The sequence below is a fragment of the Homarus americanus genome, unplaced genomic scaffold (genome assembly GCF_018991925.1).
Source record: "Homarus americanus isolate GMGI-L3 unplaced genomic scaffold, GMGI_Hamer_2.0 scaffold28172, whole genome shotgun sequence".
NCBI classification, from domain to species: Eukaryota; Metazoa; Arthropoda; class Malacostraca; order Decapoda; family Nephropidae; genus Homarus; species Homarus americanus.
Window position 1 is genome coordinate 195,764 of NW_024738604.1, and position 20,977 is coordinate 216,740.

The window sequence follows — 20,977 nt, forward strand, 5'->3', positions numbered from 1 at the left end:
ACTGGGAACGCTCAAGAACCTCCATCCAAACAAGAGAACAAGAGATACGGTACAGTCACCATGTTTGAGGAAGAATGTAAGAGTTTCCTGGGGTTGATACACGGTGCTTCAGTTGCTCCTATGGTTGACCTATCACAGGGGTATGGTTGGGTTATTTTTAATCATGATAAGGACTCTGGAGCTCATGAGAGGGGAGGCGAGGATTGAGCCCATGGGTTATCACGCATTAAAAAAAATAAATCCACAGGCCCCTAACTTGCATATACAGAACCGGTATATAATAATAATAATATTAAAAAACACTAATAATGCGGTAGCGGGGGATAAAAATAAAATGAAAAGTGGTATTTATTGTTACTGAGAGAGAGAGAGAGAGAGAGAGAGAGAGAGAGAGAGAGAGAGAGAGAGAATAACAGGCCCTTCACGAAGACCTTTCAAAATGTAAAAGAAATATACACCATCCGATAACACTATAACACCCCAAAGACCTTATAAATAAATATACCAAGTAACTAAAACTATCAAAAAATAAATAAATAAAATATAATAATAATCAAACGGTATCCACAAAACATGACACTTAGTTATGATAGGCGCAACACCTTAACACCCCCCCCCCTCCCAAGGACGACCGGCAACGGATGTTCAATATGTACCTGAGTAAATACTAATGATCACGACGTCCGGATCACATATATTATACAGTCCAGTATCGAGAATAATATAGGCCTAAGTACTTGTCTTGTCAGGTAAGGGTGGTTTGGGTGGGGTGTGTGTGTGTGTGGTGGGGTGGGGTGTGTGTGTGGTGGGGTGGGGTGTGTGGTGGTGGGGTGGGGGTGTGTGTGTGGTGGGGTGGGGTGGGGTGTGTGTGTGGTGGGGTGGGGGTGTGTGTGTGTGGTGGGGTGGGGTGGGGGTGTGTGTGTGGTGGGGTGGGGGTGTGTGTGGTGGGGGTGGGGTGTGGGGTAGGTTAGGGTGGGGGACAGGTGTATGATGAACAATTAAGGTTATACAGTTTTAAAAAGTTATAGTCATTGGTTTAATACTGAGTAACATTACTAAGCATTATTGTACTGTTCATTATATATTACCAACACACAAAATACTCCCCAATACACTGCATACCAATTAAGAGAGAACCAAGGTTAGGTTACATGGACGAGTAACTACGAGGATATAAATGTCTACGAGTATTATTTATCTCGTGGTTACAGTCTGACCTAACTTAACCCAACCCCCTGTAGTTTGTATTGCAGCTGCCCAAGTTTAACGTGTCTGGCTAAGCTACCGGGACACCCTAACACCACTCACAACACCCACACCTACCTCTGACTGGCCGCCCCTTTTCCTTACAGGGATGTGCCAGTATCAACTTACACCCTGTAATAGGTATATGGTGGCAGACAAGGAGGATTTAATGTGGGGAATAGGTGGTACAAAGGGACCCTGTCGACCTCGTTAAGTCCGGGTGAGAAGAATGACAAGAGGCTTATTCCTGGCGTCACCGCTTGCTGCCATGGACTATTTTCATTCCCCCCCTCCCCATGCCCTTCCGTCCTGTCATGGGTTTGGCTTATGGTCGCGTTTACTGTCCCATCAATACGTCTCTTCCTGTCTCAACAATCGCTAACTGAGGTGCCTTAAGAGTCGGCATCAAAAGCTTTAACTTCAAAGGTAAATACGCAAATAGATAGAGATATAAATACAGGTAATGAATGTATGTATTTACCTATAATAAAATTTAAAAAAAATAAAAAATATCTCGCTTGGTTACATAACAGCAGCGTATAAATAAATGAACAGGTATTTATCTTCTTGCCAGGTTCCACACACATACCTTTTATAACGAGTCCACCTGCTCCTACCACATTAAAACCTGACAGCCAAAAACAGATGCAGGAAATACCTATCACATATTTCATGTAAATCCACAATGACAACGTGGATAAGATAAATCTTGATAAAATCACACGGGAAGATGGAAACAACGGAGTACCTTAGCTTTCGTCTTTATTCAAGACAGTTGCCTCTGAAGATGTCTTGAATAAAGACGAAAGCAAAGGTACTCCGTTGTTTCCATCTTCCCGTGTGATTTTATCAAGAACTATCACATATGTTATAATCAATAAATAAATAAAAATTATACAACATCCTAAGGGGCGATGATGGTACTGTATTGGTAGTGATGGTGGTGGTGGCTGTGATGATGGTGAAGGTGAGGCGATAGTGATGGTTTTGGTATGGAAGGTGACGCGTGAGGCGGCTTAAGACTACTGTATAGTAATCACTGGATACTGGCGGTGTAACGACTGTAGTGTGATAGGTGATGGGGGGTTTAAGGTGTGGGGTAATGAGAGGGGGGGACATGAGGACCCTTACTGATAAGAAAGGGTGTCAACAAATGAGTTTTCTTATGGCGATAATCAGCATAGAGCATCCACTGTTAGGCGAGGGCACGACACCTCCCCTACCCCTCCCTTCATAAAAACGTATATAAATATATATATATATATATATATATATATATATATATATATATATATATATATATATATATATATATATATTCTTGGGTAATGTAGCAGAAAGAATAAGCTTTCCAAGAGTCTGTGGACCAATCAGCTGCACGGTTCCAAAGCCTGTGGACCAATCAGTAACAAGAGTTTTTCCCTACGAGCCACTGCATCTTTCCAGTTCAACATGTTAAAATTAAGTCACCCTTTCCCCTTCATTAAGAGATGAAAATTTAAGTCCCCAAGTTTAATAGCTGATTCTTGGTGCGTTGTTTATTTAGTACAGTATTTTATATTCAAAGTTCAATTTTCTTTACGATATAAGCCACTCTTAACAAGCCCTCTGTACCAACTGGCCTGTTCGAAATAATGCTACGAACTAAATTCTTGACCACAGACCCACCATTACATCAGTTGTTTTATATGCCAAAAAAACAAACACACATTACTCCAAACACAACTGCAACATTCCCTAACATAATCCAAACATGATTAATGATATAGTGAAGCAACATTAACTCATTGTAAATATACAGAGAATGGAATCATGTGGACGGACGGATGGACAGACAGGCGGACACGCAGGTGGAGAGCCGCCAGCATAATAGCAACAACCCAATCCTTATTAAGTGGCACTGTAGGGGCAAGGTGGTGGTAGTGCCCTTATCATGACGACGCGTCTATCTCAATGAAGACACGTGTAGGGGTGTCACCTCTCCTTCATGCGACACACACCGAATTAAAATATGGGGGGGTGGGGGTGGAGGGACGACATACGAAAAGAAATATGTGAGAGGGAGGGAGGGGAAAAGGGGCAATGATTACAGGCTGGAGAAGTACTAAAAACGATAAGAAAGGAGGAATATGAGACGATATAATTACGATAAGGAAGGAGGAAAGATAAAGGGGGAGACTGGAATACCAAACAATAAAGGTAAAGGAGAGGAAGAGAATAAACACCAAACAATGAAGGGGGAGAGGATAACATCAAGCTGAGAGAGAGAGAGAGAGAGAGAGAGAGAGAGAGAGAGAGAGAGAGAGAGAGAGAGATGACGTATAATATTAAGGTGGAGTGAGAGACAACAAGGAAGGGAGGGAAATATGAGATAACATCAAACAAAGAGCGGCGGGGTGCAGGGATGGGGAGGTGTGGGAGGGAGGGAAGGTAAGACTAAGAAAATAGCACCAAACAAGGAAACAGGTAAGAGAGGGGAGAGGACAGGCACCAGGTAAAGCTCACCCTCACACCACCCATCATAACACCCTCCCCTCCTCGGCACAGTTCACCCAGCTGGCATAAGGCCCGGGGTAGCCTACCGTACACACACACACACACACTTGGTTTATGCGGTGCCACGGCTCACTGCGTCACCTGTACACCACCTCCCACACCTTGACTAGCGATACCCGAGAGATGCCCGTAGACTCGTCGTGTATCACAACAAACATCACCCAGTCCCAGTGAGTGGAGCCTCCGTCGTCAACACACAATGTTAACACCTTGATGATGTGACTGACTGTTTAAAAAGAACTGAAGGTTTATACTCTATTACATGGATAACACCGAGAGAGAAAATCACGGTCGTAATCACATCTTATTTACTTAGGAAAAAAAAAGTTCCTATTTTCTTTCTTTTTTTTTTTTTACATAGATAGCATTATTCATCTCCAGTTATGTGTGGCAAAGGGAACAGAAATATCAAACGAAAGAAAACAAAGATATATAAAGATACACATTTACACTATCATAAACGTGTTGAAACCAATGAAAGGGAACACCAAGTGAAAAGTTAATGAAGGGTAAAAATACTAAACAAAATACTTTATAAGCACACCCTGCACTCGTGTGGCTGCCCAAGACTGTGGTGTTGGCGGCGATGGCATGACGGTGGTGGTGGCCTCTTTATGTTTTGACAGTCGTGGGGTCAGGTGAAACAACGAGGATACACTGTCACGTGCTCACGAGATACAGCTGTTGCTAAAAGTGTCTCAAGTTGAGGCGGTGCAAGTGTCTCGACCACTCTCAAGTACTTGGGTAACGCAATGTACTATACGTGTCACGCGCTCAAGTACAGAGGTGAGGGGCGTCATGCACTCAACAGCTACCTATCACCGGAGGCCATCACTCACCCCCCGGGTCTCGTGAGGAGGAACGTTGCACCTCAGCAGTAGCGTTGAATGACTCATTCCTTTCCAGACCCCCCCCCCTCCCCCCACACCAGACAGACACACAAAAAACCAGGAGGTAGACAAGACACCATCAGCATGAGGGACGCGTCCAGCTAATTACCACACGCGAAACACTGCCTTTTACAGCCACGGTTTCAAATAGCCTCGTGGCTCAACGCTGTCAAAAACGGGGGCGGAGTGGGCGTCCTTGAGGGACTCCGGGCGGTGGTAAGGTTCTGGCGGTACTGGAGTTGGTGCTCATTTCCGCATTCCAAGTGGCACTCATCCACCTAGCGGCGGCGAAGGCGATGCGGGATGGAGGGAGGCGTGGTAGGTTGGATTGGGAGGGGGCGGCAGCGGCACCCTTGGCGGGGGGGGGGGGTTGAGTCACCGTCAGGCAGTGTGTGTGTGTTATACCGCTGTACCCATCACTTGCCTTCGACGACACAGCCTACTATCAACACCATTAGCCACCAATCCACACACACTTTCCTACTCACGATAAGTTATCCCCACAAAAGTCCTCAATAACCCGGCCAATTCAATGGAAAAAAAATATGACAGAGAAGGAAATTTAAACTACAGATATACACATAAACGAGAGAGAGGTGTGGGGCATGTTAGGAGTTAGTTTGAGTGAGCTGTACAAAATATATATATATATATATATATATATATATATATATATATATATATATATATATATATATATATATATATATATATATATATATATATATATAGGCAGGTGGGGGAGGGGGGCCCTTCCTATCACCAGGTAGTGACCAATCACAACACAGGGGACGTCACACCTCCACTCCCCACCTCGTAATGTAACGGCCTACCCGATACACTTGTTCATCACTTAAGTGTTCACTGAATTACATGCACAACTACTTAGTCTCGTCGTAACTACCGTACTACACTATTAGCATTACCGCATTAGTATTATTATTGTTGAGTATTATTACCAGGGGTTCGTGATTCAGAGGAGGAGGAGGCGAACGGATTTTAAAAGTTGACTGTACTCACAACCAAGTCATCAGTAATCCCTGCAAAAATCCCACACCCAGCTCACCAACAATTCCTAAAAATCCCACTATCTGACCCCAGGGTGGGTTGGGTGGGTCGTCAGTGGGTTAAGTCAGGTGGGTCGTCAAGGGGTTTAAGTCAGGTGGGTCGTCAAGGGGTTAAGTCAGGTGGGTCGTCAAGGGGTTAAGTCAGGTGGGTCGTCAAGGGTTTAAGTCAGGTGGGTCGTCAAGGGGTTAAGTCAGGTGGGTCGTCAAGGGGTTAAGTCAGGTGGGTCGTCAAGGGGTTTAAGCCAGGTGGGTCGTCAAAGGGTTAAGTCAGGTGGGTCGTTAAGTCGAATTGGGTCGTCAAGGGGTTAAGTCAGGTGCTGGGTCGTCAGTGGGTTAAGTCAGGTGGGTCGTCAAGGGGTTTAAGTCAGGTGGGTCGTCAAGGGGTTAAGTCAGGTGGGTCGTCAAGGGGTTAAGTCAGGTGGGTCGTCAAGGGTTTAAGTCAGGTGGGTCGTCAAGGGGTTAAGTCAGGTGGGTCGTCAAGGGGTTAAGTCAGGTGGGTCGTCAAGGGTTTAAGCCAATTGGGTCGTCAAGGGTTTAACCAGGTGGGTCAAATAAAAGGGTTAAGTCAGGTGGGTCGTCAAAAGGGTTAAGTCGAATTGGGTCGTCAAAGAGGTTCAGTCAAATTGGGTCGTCAAGGGTTAAGTCAGGTGGGTCGTCAAGGGGTTAGAATCCAAGTGGGTCGTCAGGGGGTCGTCAAGGGGTTAAGGTGGGTCGTCAAGGGTTTAAGCCGGGTGGGTCGTCAGGGGTTTAAGCCAGGTGGGTCGTCAAGGGGTTTAAGCCAGGTGGGTCGTCATCTCAAAACAGGTAACCTAAGGATGCTGTCGGGCTTGTGGCTTGAAGTACCCTGTATTATAACCTGTGACGTTCAATTACAAGTGTGTGAGAGAGGAGGGAGGGAGGGGGAGGGAGGGAGGGGAGGAGGAGGAGGAGAGGGAGGGGGGAGAGAGAGATGAAAGAGAGGAGAGAGATGAGGGAGAATTTGGGAGAAATGGAAAAAGGAGAAAGAGTTGGGGAGGGGAGAAGGGAGAGAGAATTGGGAAGAGGGGAATAGAGGGAGATAATGAGAGACGGGGGACAGGAAGGCGGGAGATAAGGAGTACATACAAAGGTGAAAGTGCGAAAAAGGGAGAGAAAGAAGTGGGAGAAGGAGGGAGAAACGAGTAAATTACAATAAAGAAAGTATGGCCACACCGTCAGGCTAAGGGTAACCCAAGTGCTGGCCACAGGTGTTCCACAGTAAACAACCACTCGTCCGTCCCTCCTCTCCTCTAGCCCAAGTACGTCCTCTCACACGCCCCCTCCTCCTCAAGTACGACCTCACACGCCTTCCCATCTCAAGTACGACATCAAACGCACGCCCCCCCCCCTCAAGTACGACCCCACACGCCTCCTTCTCAAGTACCTCACACACATCCTCAAGTACGACCTCACACGCCTCCTCCTCAGTCTCCAGCCCAAGTTCGTCCTCACACACCCACTGCCCAAATACACACACTCATACTCACATGAATCCAGATATGCGAGTCATTTTGGAAGTGAACGGGCGTAAAAAAAATACGCTCGTACCAACCAGCGAAGACCAAACATTGTGAAGTAGGGGGAGACGGTGGCCAGGGTAGAGTGACTGAACTGTGTGTGGCAGCAGTCTTCAGTGAGGTACCGTACATGTCAAGACTAACCCTAACAAGGATAGGCCTAACACTATATATAGGTCAAGTTTATACGATATAAGCCTTATGTATACAGTAATAACTCACAACAAACTTGTAAGGGCAAACCGGAAACAAGTGAGATAAGCCAAGACGCGTTTCTACAGTACCTTCGCTACACATATAATCCAGCGTGTAATGTGATGCAATCCATAAACCTTATCTTTTATATACCGATGTGACCCCCTCCCCCCTCAAGTCATGTGGCCGTAGGTTATAACAAGTGAAGTTAATTCCTATGCTTAAGACACACTTGTCCTGTTCCAGCTTAAGTCGTGGAGGGAAGAACACGACACCATAAAAGTAATTATATCTCTTAAGACTATTTTGTTATACAGGTAAACAAAATCTCTCGCACACACACATTGACCCCCATCTCTATAAGTGGTCCTCCTCTTCCTTATGGTTATATGCTGTATTAATTAGAGGCTGTTCAACATTCCTTACCCAGGTGTATTTAGGCTAACTTAAAAGTCAAAGTTCTTGTTGCCCAATTATTGAATTTCTCTCAACCTTAGGAAATGCCCAAGTGAGAATTTCTACAAACAAAATCATATAATAACATAATATACATTACAGTACTCCAGAATAAATTAATTCCCTTTACTTCATCAATATCATAAACAGTACAGTACTGTATATACAGAATAAATTTGAAACGAAAAATAAAATACATCCCGCCATTACGTCACGTTTTTACCTTTATCTCCTCAATTAACTAAAACATAAGTCAGTTGAAGTAAAGACAAAATAAAATAAAACTAACCTTCCTCTTTTAGAACAATTCGTTCTTAATACCGGGAAACTTTTAAATAAAAAAAATGCAAAAAAAAAAAACCCTCTCATTTCTCTGACAACAAAGCCAGCCGTTGTTTCCTAACCGTGTGTGTGTGGCCCCCGCCCTCCACACGTAAAACACCTTGTACGGCAGAGGTGTAGTGGAGGACTGTGAGCTCCAAACCAACCTATTACCTCACTGACTATGGCATTGTTGACATTCCTCCACCACCAGCCTCCTACGCCTTCCCTGACCTCGCCAGTTCTGCTAGACTGTAAACAAACACCCCTCTTATCCTCCTCCAACGTCCCCAATGCTCCCACGATGGAAAAAAAGAGGAATGCACACTGAATTACAAAGGGGAAAAATAGTATGAAAAGGGACCCAAAAGGGAGAGAATAAAAAATAAGACAAAGCTGAGAAGTGGTGAAATTATAAGGAAAAAATAAATACAGCGAATCAACTAAGACAAATCAAAGCTAGAACATTAATGTTACAAATAACCTCAGAATCTGAAGCAACTTGGGTCTACTCTTTATGATAATGAAAACAGCCACACAAACAGAGGTGAAAACCATAGACTGGCCTTGTATTACAGTACAAAACATTGGCATATACCCGCCCATGCTTCGGAGTAGTGAGAGGAGGCAATGAACTCAAACAAGCCTAACCATATATAGTACCAATGTATGGATTATGTAAATTGAGTATTGCACAACTATAAAGATACACTGTACAAGAGCAGGAGGTATAGTACAGGGTTGTATTGTTAGCGATACCAACAGGCCAACAAGTATCTCTTAAACCGTGCATTAGGTAGTGGAGTGGGTGTTGATGAACCCGTGTGGGTGTGTGTACCTTATGCCACCTTGCCTACGCACTCCCAACTCTCCCCTGAACACCCAAATACTTTTAAAGGGCTGTAAGATAAATTTCCTCCCTAAATTAAGATAGGAACACGCATCTAATCAGCTTCCTTTCATCTACAACACAAATACAGACTCAATAATAGCACTACATAGGAACTGGATTGATTTTCACATGCCCCAGTTTCATGAAAGATAACACTTGAATCGAATCAGAAAATCCTCCTCCATGCCCGGCTCACATGTAAACATCACACCACCCACGCTCCCACAGTCATGCGTACAAACACCGCTTTGTTGCCTCTACTCCCTCCTTCCTGACCCCAGCCTTTATATAATACCAGATTGGCAAGATTTACATTACAATTCCTAATTTACTGTAACATGATGAGCGTCAACTGTATCAACCTATGCCTACGCTCAACCGATGACAATAGGCTATGTAAACACACGTACACCACTACTGATTCTACACAGACAACTTGTTAGATTAAAATTACCTGGGTGGAAAACTCATGAAGGCAAATGGACTCTTCAGTAAAATAAAACAGCTTATCTTTGCAGTGAACATGGTTATAAAAAAAAAAAAAGCAGGTGATGTTTGGAGACCGTACACTGTCAAGATTTATTCATAGCCCGCATTGCTCCAATCATCCCCAACTCCTGGCAGGGTATGAAAGACAACCTCCAACCTACACTCACTCGCCTCACTACAACTTTGGCAGGGTGTTCCTCTATGTGCTTATAACTCGCATATTTTTTTCCCTTTGAATATATCCCGTACATATACTATACCAAATATTATACCACACTTACAAACCGACCCACACTGAAGAATCGTCCACGACCAGTACCTTCGCAAGCTGAACACACAAACATTATACAGTACTGGATGATCAACAATTGATAGTCGCCGCCACAACACTTCGGGAAACATATGGTAATAATTTCCAGCAGACACAGCATAGTATAAGGGCTTAAAACTTCTTCACATAATTGTTCTGAGTACTGAAGCTCGCCCTCCCCATGCCCTGCTGGTGCCGATTCCCTCCGGTTAACTTGGTGCAGCTGGGGTAGGTTTCATTGAGGCCCCTCGTCTACCCGCACACCACTGTTCCAACTCTGTCATTCTACTCGCTTAATGCCAACACCACAGGTTATAAATAGGCAGAACGACCACAACCTCTTCCCAACACATACTGAAGCCTAATTCACACACATAGTAACATCCCACACTGTATATACAAGTCTGGTTTGAAAATCTATCAATACACTGAACAGGTGTAACATTGTTTACTAATTGAAATACCAACTAGTAAATAGCTAGAAATAATTACTATTCTGTATACAGTATTATTGGACTACAATAAATTCCAAACGTATTAAACCGTATATTAATGCATGTACCGTATATTAAATTTTTTATTGTGGTAATCAATTTATTTAACTGTACTGATGGACCACTGCATACAATTCCATTATCAAAACACTGTAGTGACTGGTGTATTAAATCTGGCTAACGCACTAAAGACATTCTCCCAAAAAAAACAGCATGTCGTAAGTACACCACTGGACACTGAATCAGCAGTATCAGATGAAAATACAATATATTTCCACTACTTGGCACACCAAATCCCAGTTCAACACTAAATCTTGGGACTCTGCATACCACAATGGTACACTACAGTATTAAAAAAAAAGCAATGGACAATTTCCATGTAAAACACAAAAACACACAATTCCTCCACATCTCACAAATATATCTACAACACAACATTTGGTGCTGCTTAACTAGATAATGTAGTAGTTTATATGTAACAGAACAGTACCGTACTCTTACTGTAATAACTGTACAGTACTATAGTTCTGATGCACAGAGACAAACAATCCTAGTTAAAATAAAATAAAAAAACCTGTTCATTGCTTTGTGGGTACCAGTCCTGTGCACCTATTGTTCTGAAATTTGTACAGTACTGCTTTTGAAAGATATAAATAAAACTACTGTATATAAAAGTAAATAAATACAAATAAGGCAACAAGAAATGTACTGTAGAAGAATGTGTTGTTGATGGAGTGAAGGGTGGAGGACATGTTTAATTCTGAATGGGGAGGAGAGGTTGTAAGAAATTACCTCAGAATTAAGAACCAGAGGAGAGAGGCTGCAAAAAACAGTGCAGCATGGAGGGCTACCATCAAGTATTCATAGCTAACCAACACAAGCTTGGAAAATGGCCATAAAATGGTGGTGATAATGATATGAGACAGATAGAAGCTGCAGTATACCTTACACTACATAGTGTTGATCTAACTGTCATGAATAACAGTTATTTTTCTGATAAAACCCAAGATATAAAGGTACAGTATGCAAGTGCTGATGGCAACCATTTATCCTTAGCCCCAAGTTACACCCCTCATTTAGGTATCAGGTTTATGTGGTGGAGCATCACATTTAGTAAAGTACACATTCAGTTGTATATTACACTACAATCAACTACTCTCCAGTACAGTATATCTGACAGTGAAGTGGAGTGTAGTTACTACATTTGACAAATTAGTTAGCTTCTCAATTAAACTCTGTAATTTAATGTTTATGAAAGCTACAATATGACAATAAATAATTAACTTAATAATAACAATATTAGTCCTGATGTAGGCCCACATAATTAGCGTTACCTGTGAAAACTGAAAGGGAGAAGACCATACCAGGACCTACAGTAAATGACTAAGTAAGTAGTACTAGTATTCACTGTCTACAAAGTACAGTGCAGTGCAGTACAGGCATACTGCATGTTTCTTATAATCAAGAGTGTCCAGTATGTATGTTTCCCATTTTTTTACCAGTACCTTTAGTGTATTTTCATTAACATATGAATGACAGGTTCTTAAAACCAATATGGACACATATACAGAATATACACTGCATGTTTATTTATTCACTAACTACAAAATATAATGCCAGCAAGATTATACGTACTATAGTACAGTACTGTACAGAACAGGGTACCTGTGTAATAGATATAAGTATCACATTTCTATGAATGAATTTCAATATTGATACATTAACACTCTTAATTCAGACAAATGTACAGTATTGTACTACGAAATTTAGGGATAGATCACACAATGATTTATTCCAACTAAAGTCAAACAGTTGAGCAATGTTCTTTATTATTTCACCATAGAACTGAAGGGGATGAGACCATGGCTTACTTGCAGTTCCTTATAATGTACAGTACTACCATACATTTATTACATTCATTCTATAACATGCTGGTTTTAAACTACAGTATACAGGTACTGTTCTGTAATTATCATATATCAGGCCTGTGTGGGATATGCCTCAAAGAAAAGTGGGCAGTACCTACACATTTAAAGTCAAGACTTGTGATGGGGACTAATATTTTTGTCATTTTGTTTACATTTTTGTCATTTTGTTTACAAGTGTTTATACTTCACCCGAGAATTTTTTAAATTGTGGAAGGTTAATATGCCTGACACTCAAATTAGGAGAACAGTATGAAAATGACCACAATACAAATAAGAACAACTAATTCCACCATTCTCAGAATGCTCCCTCAATGTCAGTTTGAAACCATAGGCAGAGAAAGACCATATCAATGTCAAGAGAAAAATTTTTCGATTCACTTGAACTATGCTCAGAAATTCTGGTGGGGAACAAGGAAAATGCAAGCTTGAAAACTACTTACAGTTCACCTTTACTTTAGGCCTGCAGTAAGTATGCAACTGCCTCCATACATTCTGATGAAGCACAACAAACCATATCTGACCTAAAATAAGTTTGATTTTAGCATGATTGGACCACCGAGAACTGCCTAAATTTAGACCACATTTACAAAAATCAGATATATGCCATAGTTCAGTGAGAAGTGTTTTCATTCATTCACTAGAGATAGGAAAGGCAAAAGAAATACACAAGGCTTTATAATCAGTTCGCAAACTCAATTGTCCTTGCTTCCTTACAGTACAGTATTTGCTTTCTATGCATCAAAACAATAGATATAACAGTGATATAATAATGTTGATGCAGGGCTATTCTAGAGTTTACCCTGGACATGAACACTATACATAAACAAAAAATAACATACAGCACAGGTAAAGGTGCAAAGAAGGGGTGCTATCTTATTACTATGAATTTCGACAGTAACTCTTCTAAAACAGTATGAAATATTTCCTTTATTACCCTCCTTTTCCCTTAAGCTTCATTTGTTTTTAACCAAACACTTTCCCTCACTTTCTAAGCTTCATATTATTCTGGGTTATGGGGATTTACAATTGTTTTCATTATACACAGCACCAACTATATTCAGATCACCTGAAGAATCTCTACCCCAGCTTATATCACCAAAAGTTTAACCAGCCTGACAATGTTTGGGGGGTGAGGTGAGGAGATGATAGGCTGCGTTAGGTATACCACGCCCCTGATTATGATTAAAAGCACCGAGATTCCCCATAGTTTCAAGTCAACATTCAAACTAATAATAGTTGGCCTACCTCTCCAAGACATTCACTAATCAATTACATACACCTGCGTAACAGAACCTTCACCAATTAACCTATGCAACATGTCACAAGCGACGACCCTACCTGGGGAGATCATACGGTGATCACTTTTGGTGTAAACTTTCAATTTGTTTATGAAAAATTAAGCCCTAACACGCAGAAATCACGCACACATTTCTTCTGGTCATCGTTAGTGCCACGAAACCATAAATCGGCCTTATGAAGGATGGAGGGAATGGGATGAGGTGTAGAAAAATGGGTAACTGGCGCCCTCACCCAGAGCAACAGGCAACTACCAAAACAAATGAATAACCTTCTTTACCACCTATATCCACCGAGATACATCATTTGTGACTAGTGGTGATTACAACAGAGGTCGGGAAACACCTCGTCAATAGCGGGTTTGGTTACAGGGAGGCTTACTGCCCAGAAAGTGTGTTATTTATACATGGAATACGACTGGGTGGCAGCCATCTTGAAATCAGATGCCCCTGGCCCCATTCATTTCCAATAAAATTTTCACCTTCAGACACCACTTATGACTTACCTCACCAATTTGTGACACAAATTTGAAGATAATATAGTAAAATTTCTCAACTTACCGCATGAAGAGCTGTGAGGCCGTCTACATTAGCCGTGTCTATATCGGCGCCCTTCTCCAAGAGGCGAAGCACTTCTTGCTTGTCCCCTGCAGCACACGCTGCTAAAAAGATGCAGCCATCACTAAAATTCACTTTTCGAGATCTACTATTTTCATACACTTCTTGTTTATTGGTTTCACTCTCCTGCCAACGCCTTAACTGCTCGGCCCTTTTAAATAGGGCCGAGGTTGAGCGGTTATCAACGGCCATAGCGGCCTCGGTCACACACCATGGGACTCTCTCCCTGTACTGGCGGTGGTCGGCACTCTGGCAGCCTACCAAGACTCGTTCCTCGCCGCCCCGCCCCGCCCCCGACCACGCCAGCGAGCCTACACCACCACACTCATCTACTGCTGCAACAAGAACCTCACAATACATGTTTACCTCTCGTGTGACACCAATCGTCACACTGGTCAAAAACATAAGTATTTAGCCTACGTCAACTCCGCCCCCGACCGCCAAAGTAACGTGCCTACACGGTCACCGTCAACACAAGTTGAGTTACAATATATATACTCTATATATATATATATATATATATATATATATATATATATATATATATATATATATATATATATATATATATATATATATATATATATATATATATGTGTGTGTGTGTGTGTGTGTGTGTGTGTCATGCTAAATCGGTGCAATCGATTAAAATTTTAAATGATTGACGTTATTTGCCAAATAGGGATAACTTTTTGTTTGTATTGCTACTATTTGATGGAAATTATTTTTTACGTGATCAAATATCTTCTGTTTCATTTAAGACGTCGTTTACCATCATAAGGCGGGCAAATTATACCTAAAGTAGATTAGTTACGTTAGGTTAGTGTTTGTATAAAAAACAAAACTATTAATGTCTATGTATTTTGATAATCTGCATGATTATTTATGGCCAGTCAGAAAATTAAAAAAAAATAAAAATACATAGAAGTTATCCCAAATTGGCAATTATTGTTATTAAATGTAACACACACACACACACACACACACACCTCCCAGGTTAATACCTACCCTCGTTCTCTCCAATTAATCCACTGCTGCTAACAATCACCTCATCTGATACTGGTAACAAAATACTTAAGGACAACCAAATACGTTAATAATATTGGCTTGATATTTTTTTTCTTCAAATTTTGGCAAAATTCTTAATTGCCAACACGAATAATGACAAGATGTAAGAATATATTAAGAATTATATAAATCACTGGGTGAGGAGTAAACACTTCATATGGTGCTTACATATTTCCTTGAGAGGTAACATGGCCAATTGGTTACACATAAATATATTCATTAACTACATACATTATATACAAAATTACTTCAGGTAAGTAAACTTCATAGTTAATAACATAAGAAAATGTATATTCTTTCTTCATTGTGGCTACAAATCAGGTTCCGGCTTTCCATTTATATTTAAATACCCTGTCTATAAAAACAAACGGCCATCCTACACACTAGGCTGATATGGTCATCATGTTTTAAATCTCCATGAGAAAGGACCGCTGCCTCGTTAACAAGGCTAGTTATGGAGCCTAGAATACAAAGTTAATTAAGACACCACACACGAACTAGCCACACCTAACTCAACCACCTTAGATAGATAGACAGATATGTATTTAGTAAAATAGTCAGGCAAGTTTACATTAATTCAGCGCGTGTACATAGATAGTGCAGGTGTACGTACAATGTAAGTACAGTAAATCGATTGATCTGATTCGACCAAGGCTTGTCTAAATCATACACTTATTTCCATTATGAAGGGGGTGGGGGGTGTGCAATCAGTAACAACAAACCAAAAACCCTGGGTAAATAGATATATGGCTACAATGAGACTATCCGAGACCGATAGACCACTGCCACAATACAACATTCATAATCATCAACCCGACCGAACCAATAGCCTATCTCAGAGTTATCCGTGTAGACAAATCTGACAAAAGCCTGAGTGTGTGGAGGTGCGGGGACTTACGATCTCGGGATTGGTTGACTTTGGTACAATAAGTTAGTTTATTTAAAGTATGCGTAAATTAATCAAAGTTAGGCAAGGTAAAGTACGGTTAGGTTAGGTAAAGTAAGGTCAAGTTAAAAGACAGGTTAGAGGTGAAGTTGATTGAGGTGAGGCAAGGTAAAGTACAGTAAGGTTTGGTTATACAGTACTAAGTATGGCTAAGCTATAGGATAGGTTAATATAGACTAGGTTAGACTTAGTAAAGGAATATAAAGATAAGAAATGCTACGTTAAATAAGGTTAGAATGGTAACGTTAGGTTAGGTAGCATTAGGAAAGATAATGCTTTGTATCATCAACGAACAGATACATATTCGATTTAACATTGTTCTGTGGATGATTTGTGAAGATCATAAAAGTTACGGGCTCATAAACCGAAATCTGAAGAAATTTGCTAACTACGTCCCACTCAGCGTCTCAATGGGTTCTAACGATGAATATTTTTCTTAAGAGAAGATACATGCCTGCACCTAATTGACGCAATACAAAAAATACATCGAAAATTTACATACAAATTTAACTGAAACACTAAATACGTTCAGTGAGCACCAGTTAAAGAACAAAATTATGGTATACAGTCTTCCCATTGATTATAATATATACACTGACTTTGTCCATAGCTAAGTGTAACTCAGTAATTTGGGTGCTATTTGTGGACAATATTTTTTGTGTTCAGAAGAATCAAGTGCATATATACATCCTCACTTAACAAGCCCTGACCATTGATGTACCCCAGAAACTGAATGGAGTAAGACATTCCCTGACAGAAATCATACATGTATATTCTACTGAACTTCGTTATCTAGCAGCTAGCAATTGTAGGACCGATCGCCCAAGCGGCTAACGAGCCGATCAGTGGTGAAGAATATAAAAATAAAGTAAAAGGAGTTACTGCTTTAAAATTGCCAGCATGCGTCGAATCCGTTTTTTGTGGAGTGGTGGTGTTGGATCGTTTTCTTTTTCTCGGAGATCTCTTTTTTTTGTAAGAAACTGTTGTATCATTATTGGTAAATTGGTAATGATATACTGTACCTATTTTAAAGCATATTCTATGAGGACATTTGTCTATCACGACCTGGAGAGTATCGATTATTGCAAGCTTTCATTATAGTTTCTTGAAGGTTTTTGTTCTGGATGCTAGATTCTGTAATAGTTTATTCTCTACTCTACTCACCATTGGTCGTAAGATTTAAATATGAAACCCAATGGTGTATTAACCAAGTCTCAGAGCCGTCCCTAAGGTATGGCAACCGGTGCGGCCGCCCCGGGCCCTGCGCTAGTGGAGGCCCCGCGGCCCTTACTTCACCCAACACCAGAATTAGTGACCGTGTTAAGCTGACCTCACCTTACCACCTAGATTCAGGAGACTACCTGAAGGATTACTGCCCAGCATAGTTAAGCAATGCATCTGCTGAAATGAGGTCAAAGGTAAGATTAAGCCACCCAGACTGAGAACAATGTAATTCTTTACTGTGCTCTCTGCCGAAGAGGAGTAACAGTGGTCACCTGTCAGTGTTGTCGAAACTCTGAATCTCCAGTTGTCCGTGATATGTGAAATTGTTGATAAATATTATTTTACTATCGTACACAGCCCTCGTTTTGTTTATTATACCCTGGCCAACAGGGATAGAGACAGATACAGAAAATACATCTCGGGTGCAGAGAAAAGGAAGAGAGAAGAAATCTAAATGTCAATGAAAGGGTCCCTATATATACATTGATAAAATCGCACAGGGTAAAGGGAAAAAATGGAGAGCCTTAGCTTTCGTCTTTATTCAAGACATCTTCAGAGGCAACTGAATTACAGAGACTGAGAGAGAGCTTATGTACACAGGGTGACCTTACAAAACATGAGGTCAGGTAAAAAAAGATGACATCCACTAATCCACACACCAACCACACAGCAAACATAGGAAGAGATCATATAAGAACGGGCGACATAAGTAGTCATGTCACGTCAGGTAAAAAATGTGAGATCCACTAATCATCTTCCTTACATTCTTTCAAAGCATTTTTTACCTTGTGCCACTGACAAATAAATTTGTGTAACATATCAGTTTTGTACTGAACCATCACTAAGGTTTAAAGAATACATTTCTCTAATCAAACTTGCTTCAACCAGAAGTCTCTGTGTGACGCATGATGATTTATACACTTCTAAACTGTTTTCCCAATAGATGGGATGATTATTGTTCCTTATATGAACGAACAGTGCACTGCTTTCAGATGCCGTTCTAATATTGTACTTGTGCTGTTTAATTCTGAGTTGCAATGCTTTCCCAGTCTGACCTAAATAATTTCCATTACAATTACGACATGAAATACAGTAAACGCAACCATTTACATTCAAGGTTGGGCTATTCTTAATTAATATATAAGTAATAGTTGAATCATACTTAGAACCAACATTAATGTTTAATAATTTAAGGGACTGAATTAAGGGGACAAATTCATTGCGATAAGGTAGAGTCAAAATATTCTTAAATGTAGGAACTTGCCTAGTTTGAGTAGAATAAAAGGATTGTTTAGCCCTTTTAAAACAACGATCAACAAACAATGAAGGGTACCCAAGTTTTTGTGCAATGGACTGAATATGTTGCAGTCCTTTTTCAATAAAGTCAGGGTCACAAATACGTAAACATCTCAAACACATAGCAGAAAAAAATGACATATTGGTAGACTCATGGTGACTTGATGAAAAATGTATGTACACCTTAAATTTATAGTTATGGCCATTTCACATGATATGCATATCAAGAAATGCAAGGATCCATTTACTGTATCTCTCTTTCAATTTTGAAGGTAATACTAGGAACAAAATTAAGCTTGTCTAAAAATTCCATTGCGTCACTGTTTCTAGACCATAGACAAAGCACATCATCTACATATCTATACCATGGAGGAATAAAGTCACCTATGTTGGGAAGTAATCTAGCCTCAAAAAACTCCATATAAATACAGGCTACAAAGGGTCACAGCTCAAGATTGAAGAAGCCGCAGGTCCAGAAAGCTGTGAGGGCAAACTTTTTCGGAGTGAGAGTTGTGAACTCTTGGAACAAACTACCAGAAAGTGTTGTGACGGCACCGAGTGTGAGCTCTTTTAAGACCAGACTTGACCAACACTGGAGCAGGTTCAGGTACATTCAGGAGACGGTTACATGCCCAGTACTTGCCAACAGTGCGTAACAGACATGACCGATCGCCCAAGCGGCTAACGAGCCGATCAGTGGTGAGGAGGATAAAAGTAAAGTAAAAGTAAAAAATCATAAGGCAAACGTAAAAAATTGCATAAGGCATAAAAACATACCATTTGGTATGCTAAAATATGGGTGTGATCTCAGAAAGCAAAGTAATGTGGTATATATTGAAGAGAGCTGAATTTCTAAAGTAATAATCCTGTTAATACTGGAGTTTGCATGGGAAAATGTTAGTTCATTTACCCATGAAAAGGAAAAGATCCTCGTTTTCATCAATGAATCCATTTTCTTCTGTTAACTAGTGACGTCACACTCACCGAGTTGCTCAGCTAGCGCAGTTTCGAACCACACAAGTAGGAAGCTTCGAAGCCAAGCGCTCGAAACAAACTTGGATCTTTAGCTGCCGCTCTGTTTGATTTCCCAATCTCTCCTCTCTTCGTGTTCATAATATTTACAAGTTTAACATTTAATGTTTATGAATTGTACTTGTAAAAATGAATGGCTTTATTAGCGTATTTGAATATTCTATATGGGTAACATTATTATATCAACGAATTTTTATGTAATCTATTACTTTCAGGAGAGGAATATAAATCGCGTTGTCACCTACAAGGAAAATCCCCTTGCCAAGTCAGGGATATTTGTTCGTCCGGAAGTCATGTTTTGTCGTATATTCCAGTGTAATGTTATGACTCAACATTTTTCAGGACCTGACTCCCCCAGTGTGGCGGTGAGTGCTATCAAATGCAACAACTTCATCACAGATGATAAGATATTTTTAAAGCATTCAAATGTGCTTATCTTTCAAGGCGCATCTTTAGAAATGTGTTTCTGTATGAATTGTACTTGGTGTAGCTGTATTATGACGAATTTTTATGTAATCTATTACTTTCAGGAGAGGAATATAAATCGCGTTGTCACCTACAAGGAAAATCCCCTTGCCAAGTCAGGGATATTTGTTCGTCCGGAAGTCATGTTTTGTCGTATATTCCAGTGTAATGTTATGACTCAACATTTTTCAGGACCTGACTCCCCCAGTGTGGCGGTGAGTGCTATCAAATGCAACAACTTCATCACAGATGATAAGATATTTTTAAAGCATTCAAATGTGCTTATCTTTCAAGGCGCAAGAAATGTGTCTGTAAATGTACGGTGTGCTGTATTTGAGTTAATTATTCAAACAAAGAATTAATTAAACAACATAGAAAATAATTTTCTAAGTTTTGTTACACCTAAGCAAATAGTGTGCAAAAAGTTTGTTTCATTTCATCAGCGAGTTGATTAATAGTTGGGGGTTACTCTACCATATATTTCAGGTCTTTGGGAATGCTTTGTAAGGCAACTTTATCATATAACTATGAGGGGCTATAATGTTTGGAGTCATAAGCATAACAAAACACAACCATTTTACTATCACGAACTTAAACTTGATCTTTCGACGGCACAGGAATCGCTTAAAATGTCCTTGACCTCTCCAGTATATAT

General features: G+C 40.6%; 1 protein-coding gene across 13 annotated transcripts in view; it reads right to left on the minus strand.

The window, feature by feature from the left end:
• Positions 1–14,539, minus strand: part of LOC121874079 (protein phosphatase 1 regulatory subunit 12B-like) — a 161,913-nt gene extending 147,374 nt beyond the window's left edge. For 9 of the 13 annotated variants that reach the window (XM_042377979.1, XM_042377973.1, XM_042377978.1 and 6 more), the window contains exon 1: positions 14,235–14,539. In XM_042377979.1, coding sequence (XP_042233913.1) covers positions 14,235–14,483 — 249 coding nt within the window. In that variant the 5' untranslated portion in view covers positions 14,484–14,539. The remainder of the gene's footprint in view (positions 1–14,234) is intronic. The other 4 variants (XM_042377981.1, XM_042377974.1, XM_042377983.1 and 1 more) reach the window with 2 other exon arrangements.
• Between the last annotated feature and the right edge of the window lie 6,438 nt (positions 14,540–20,977).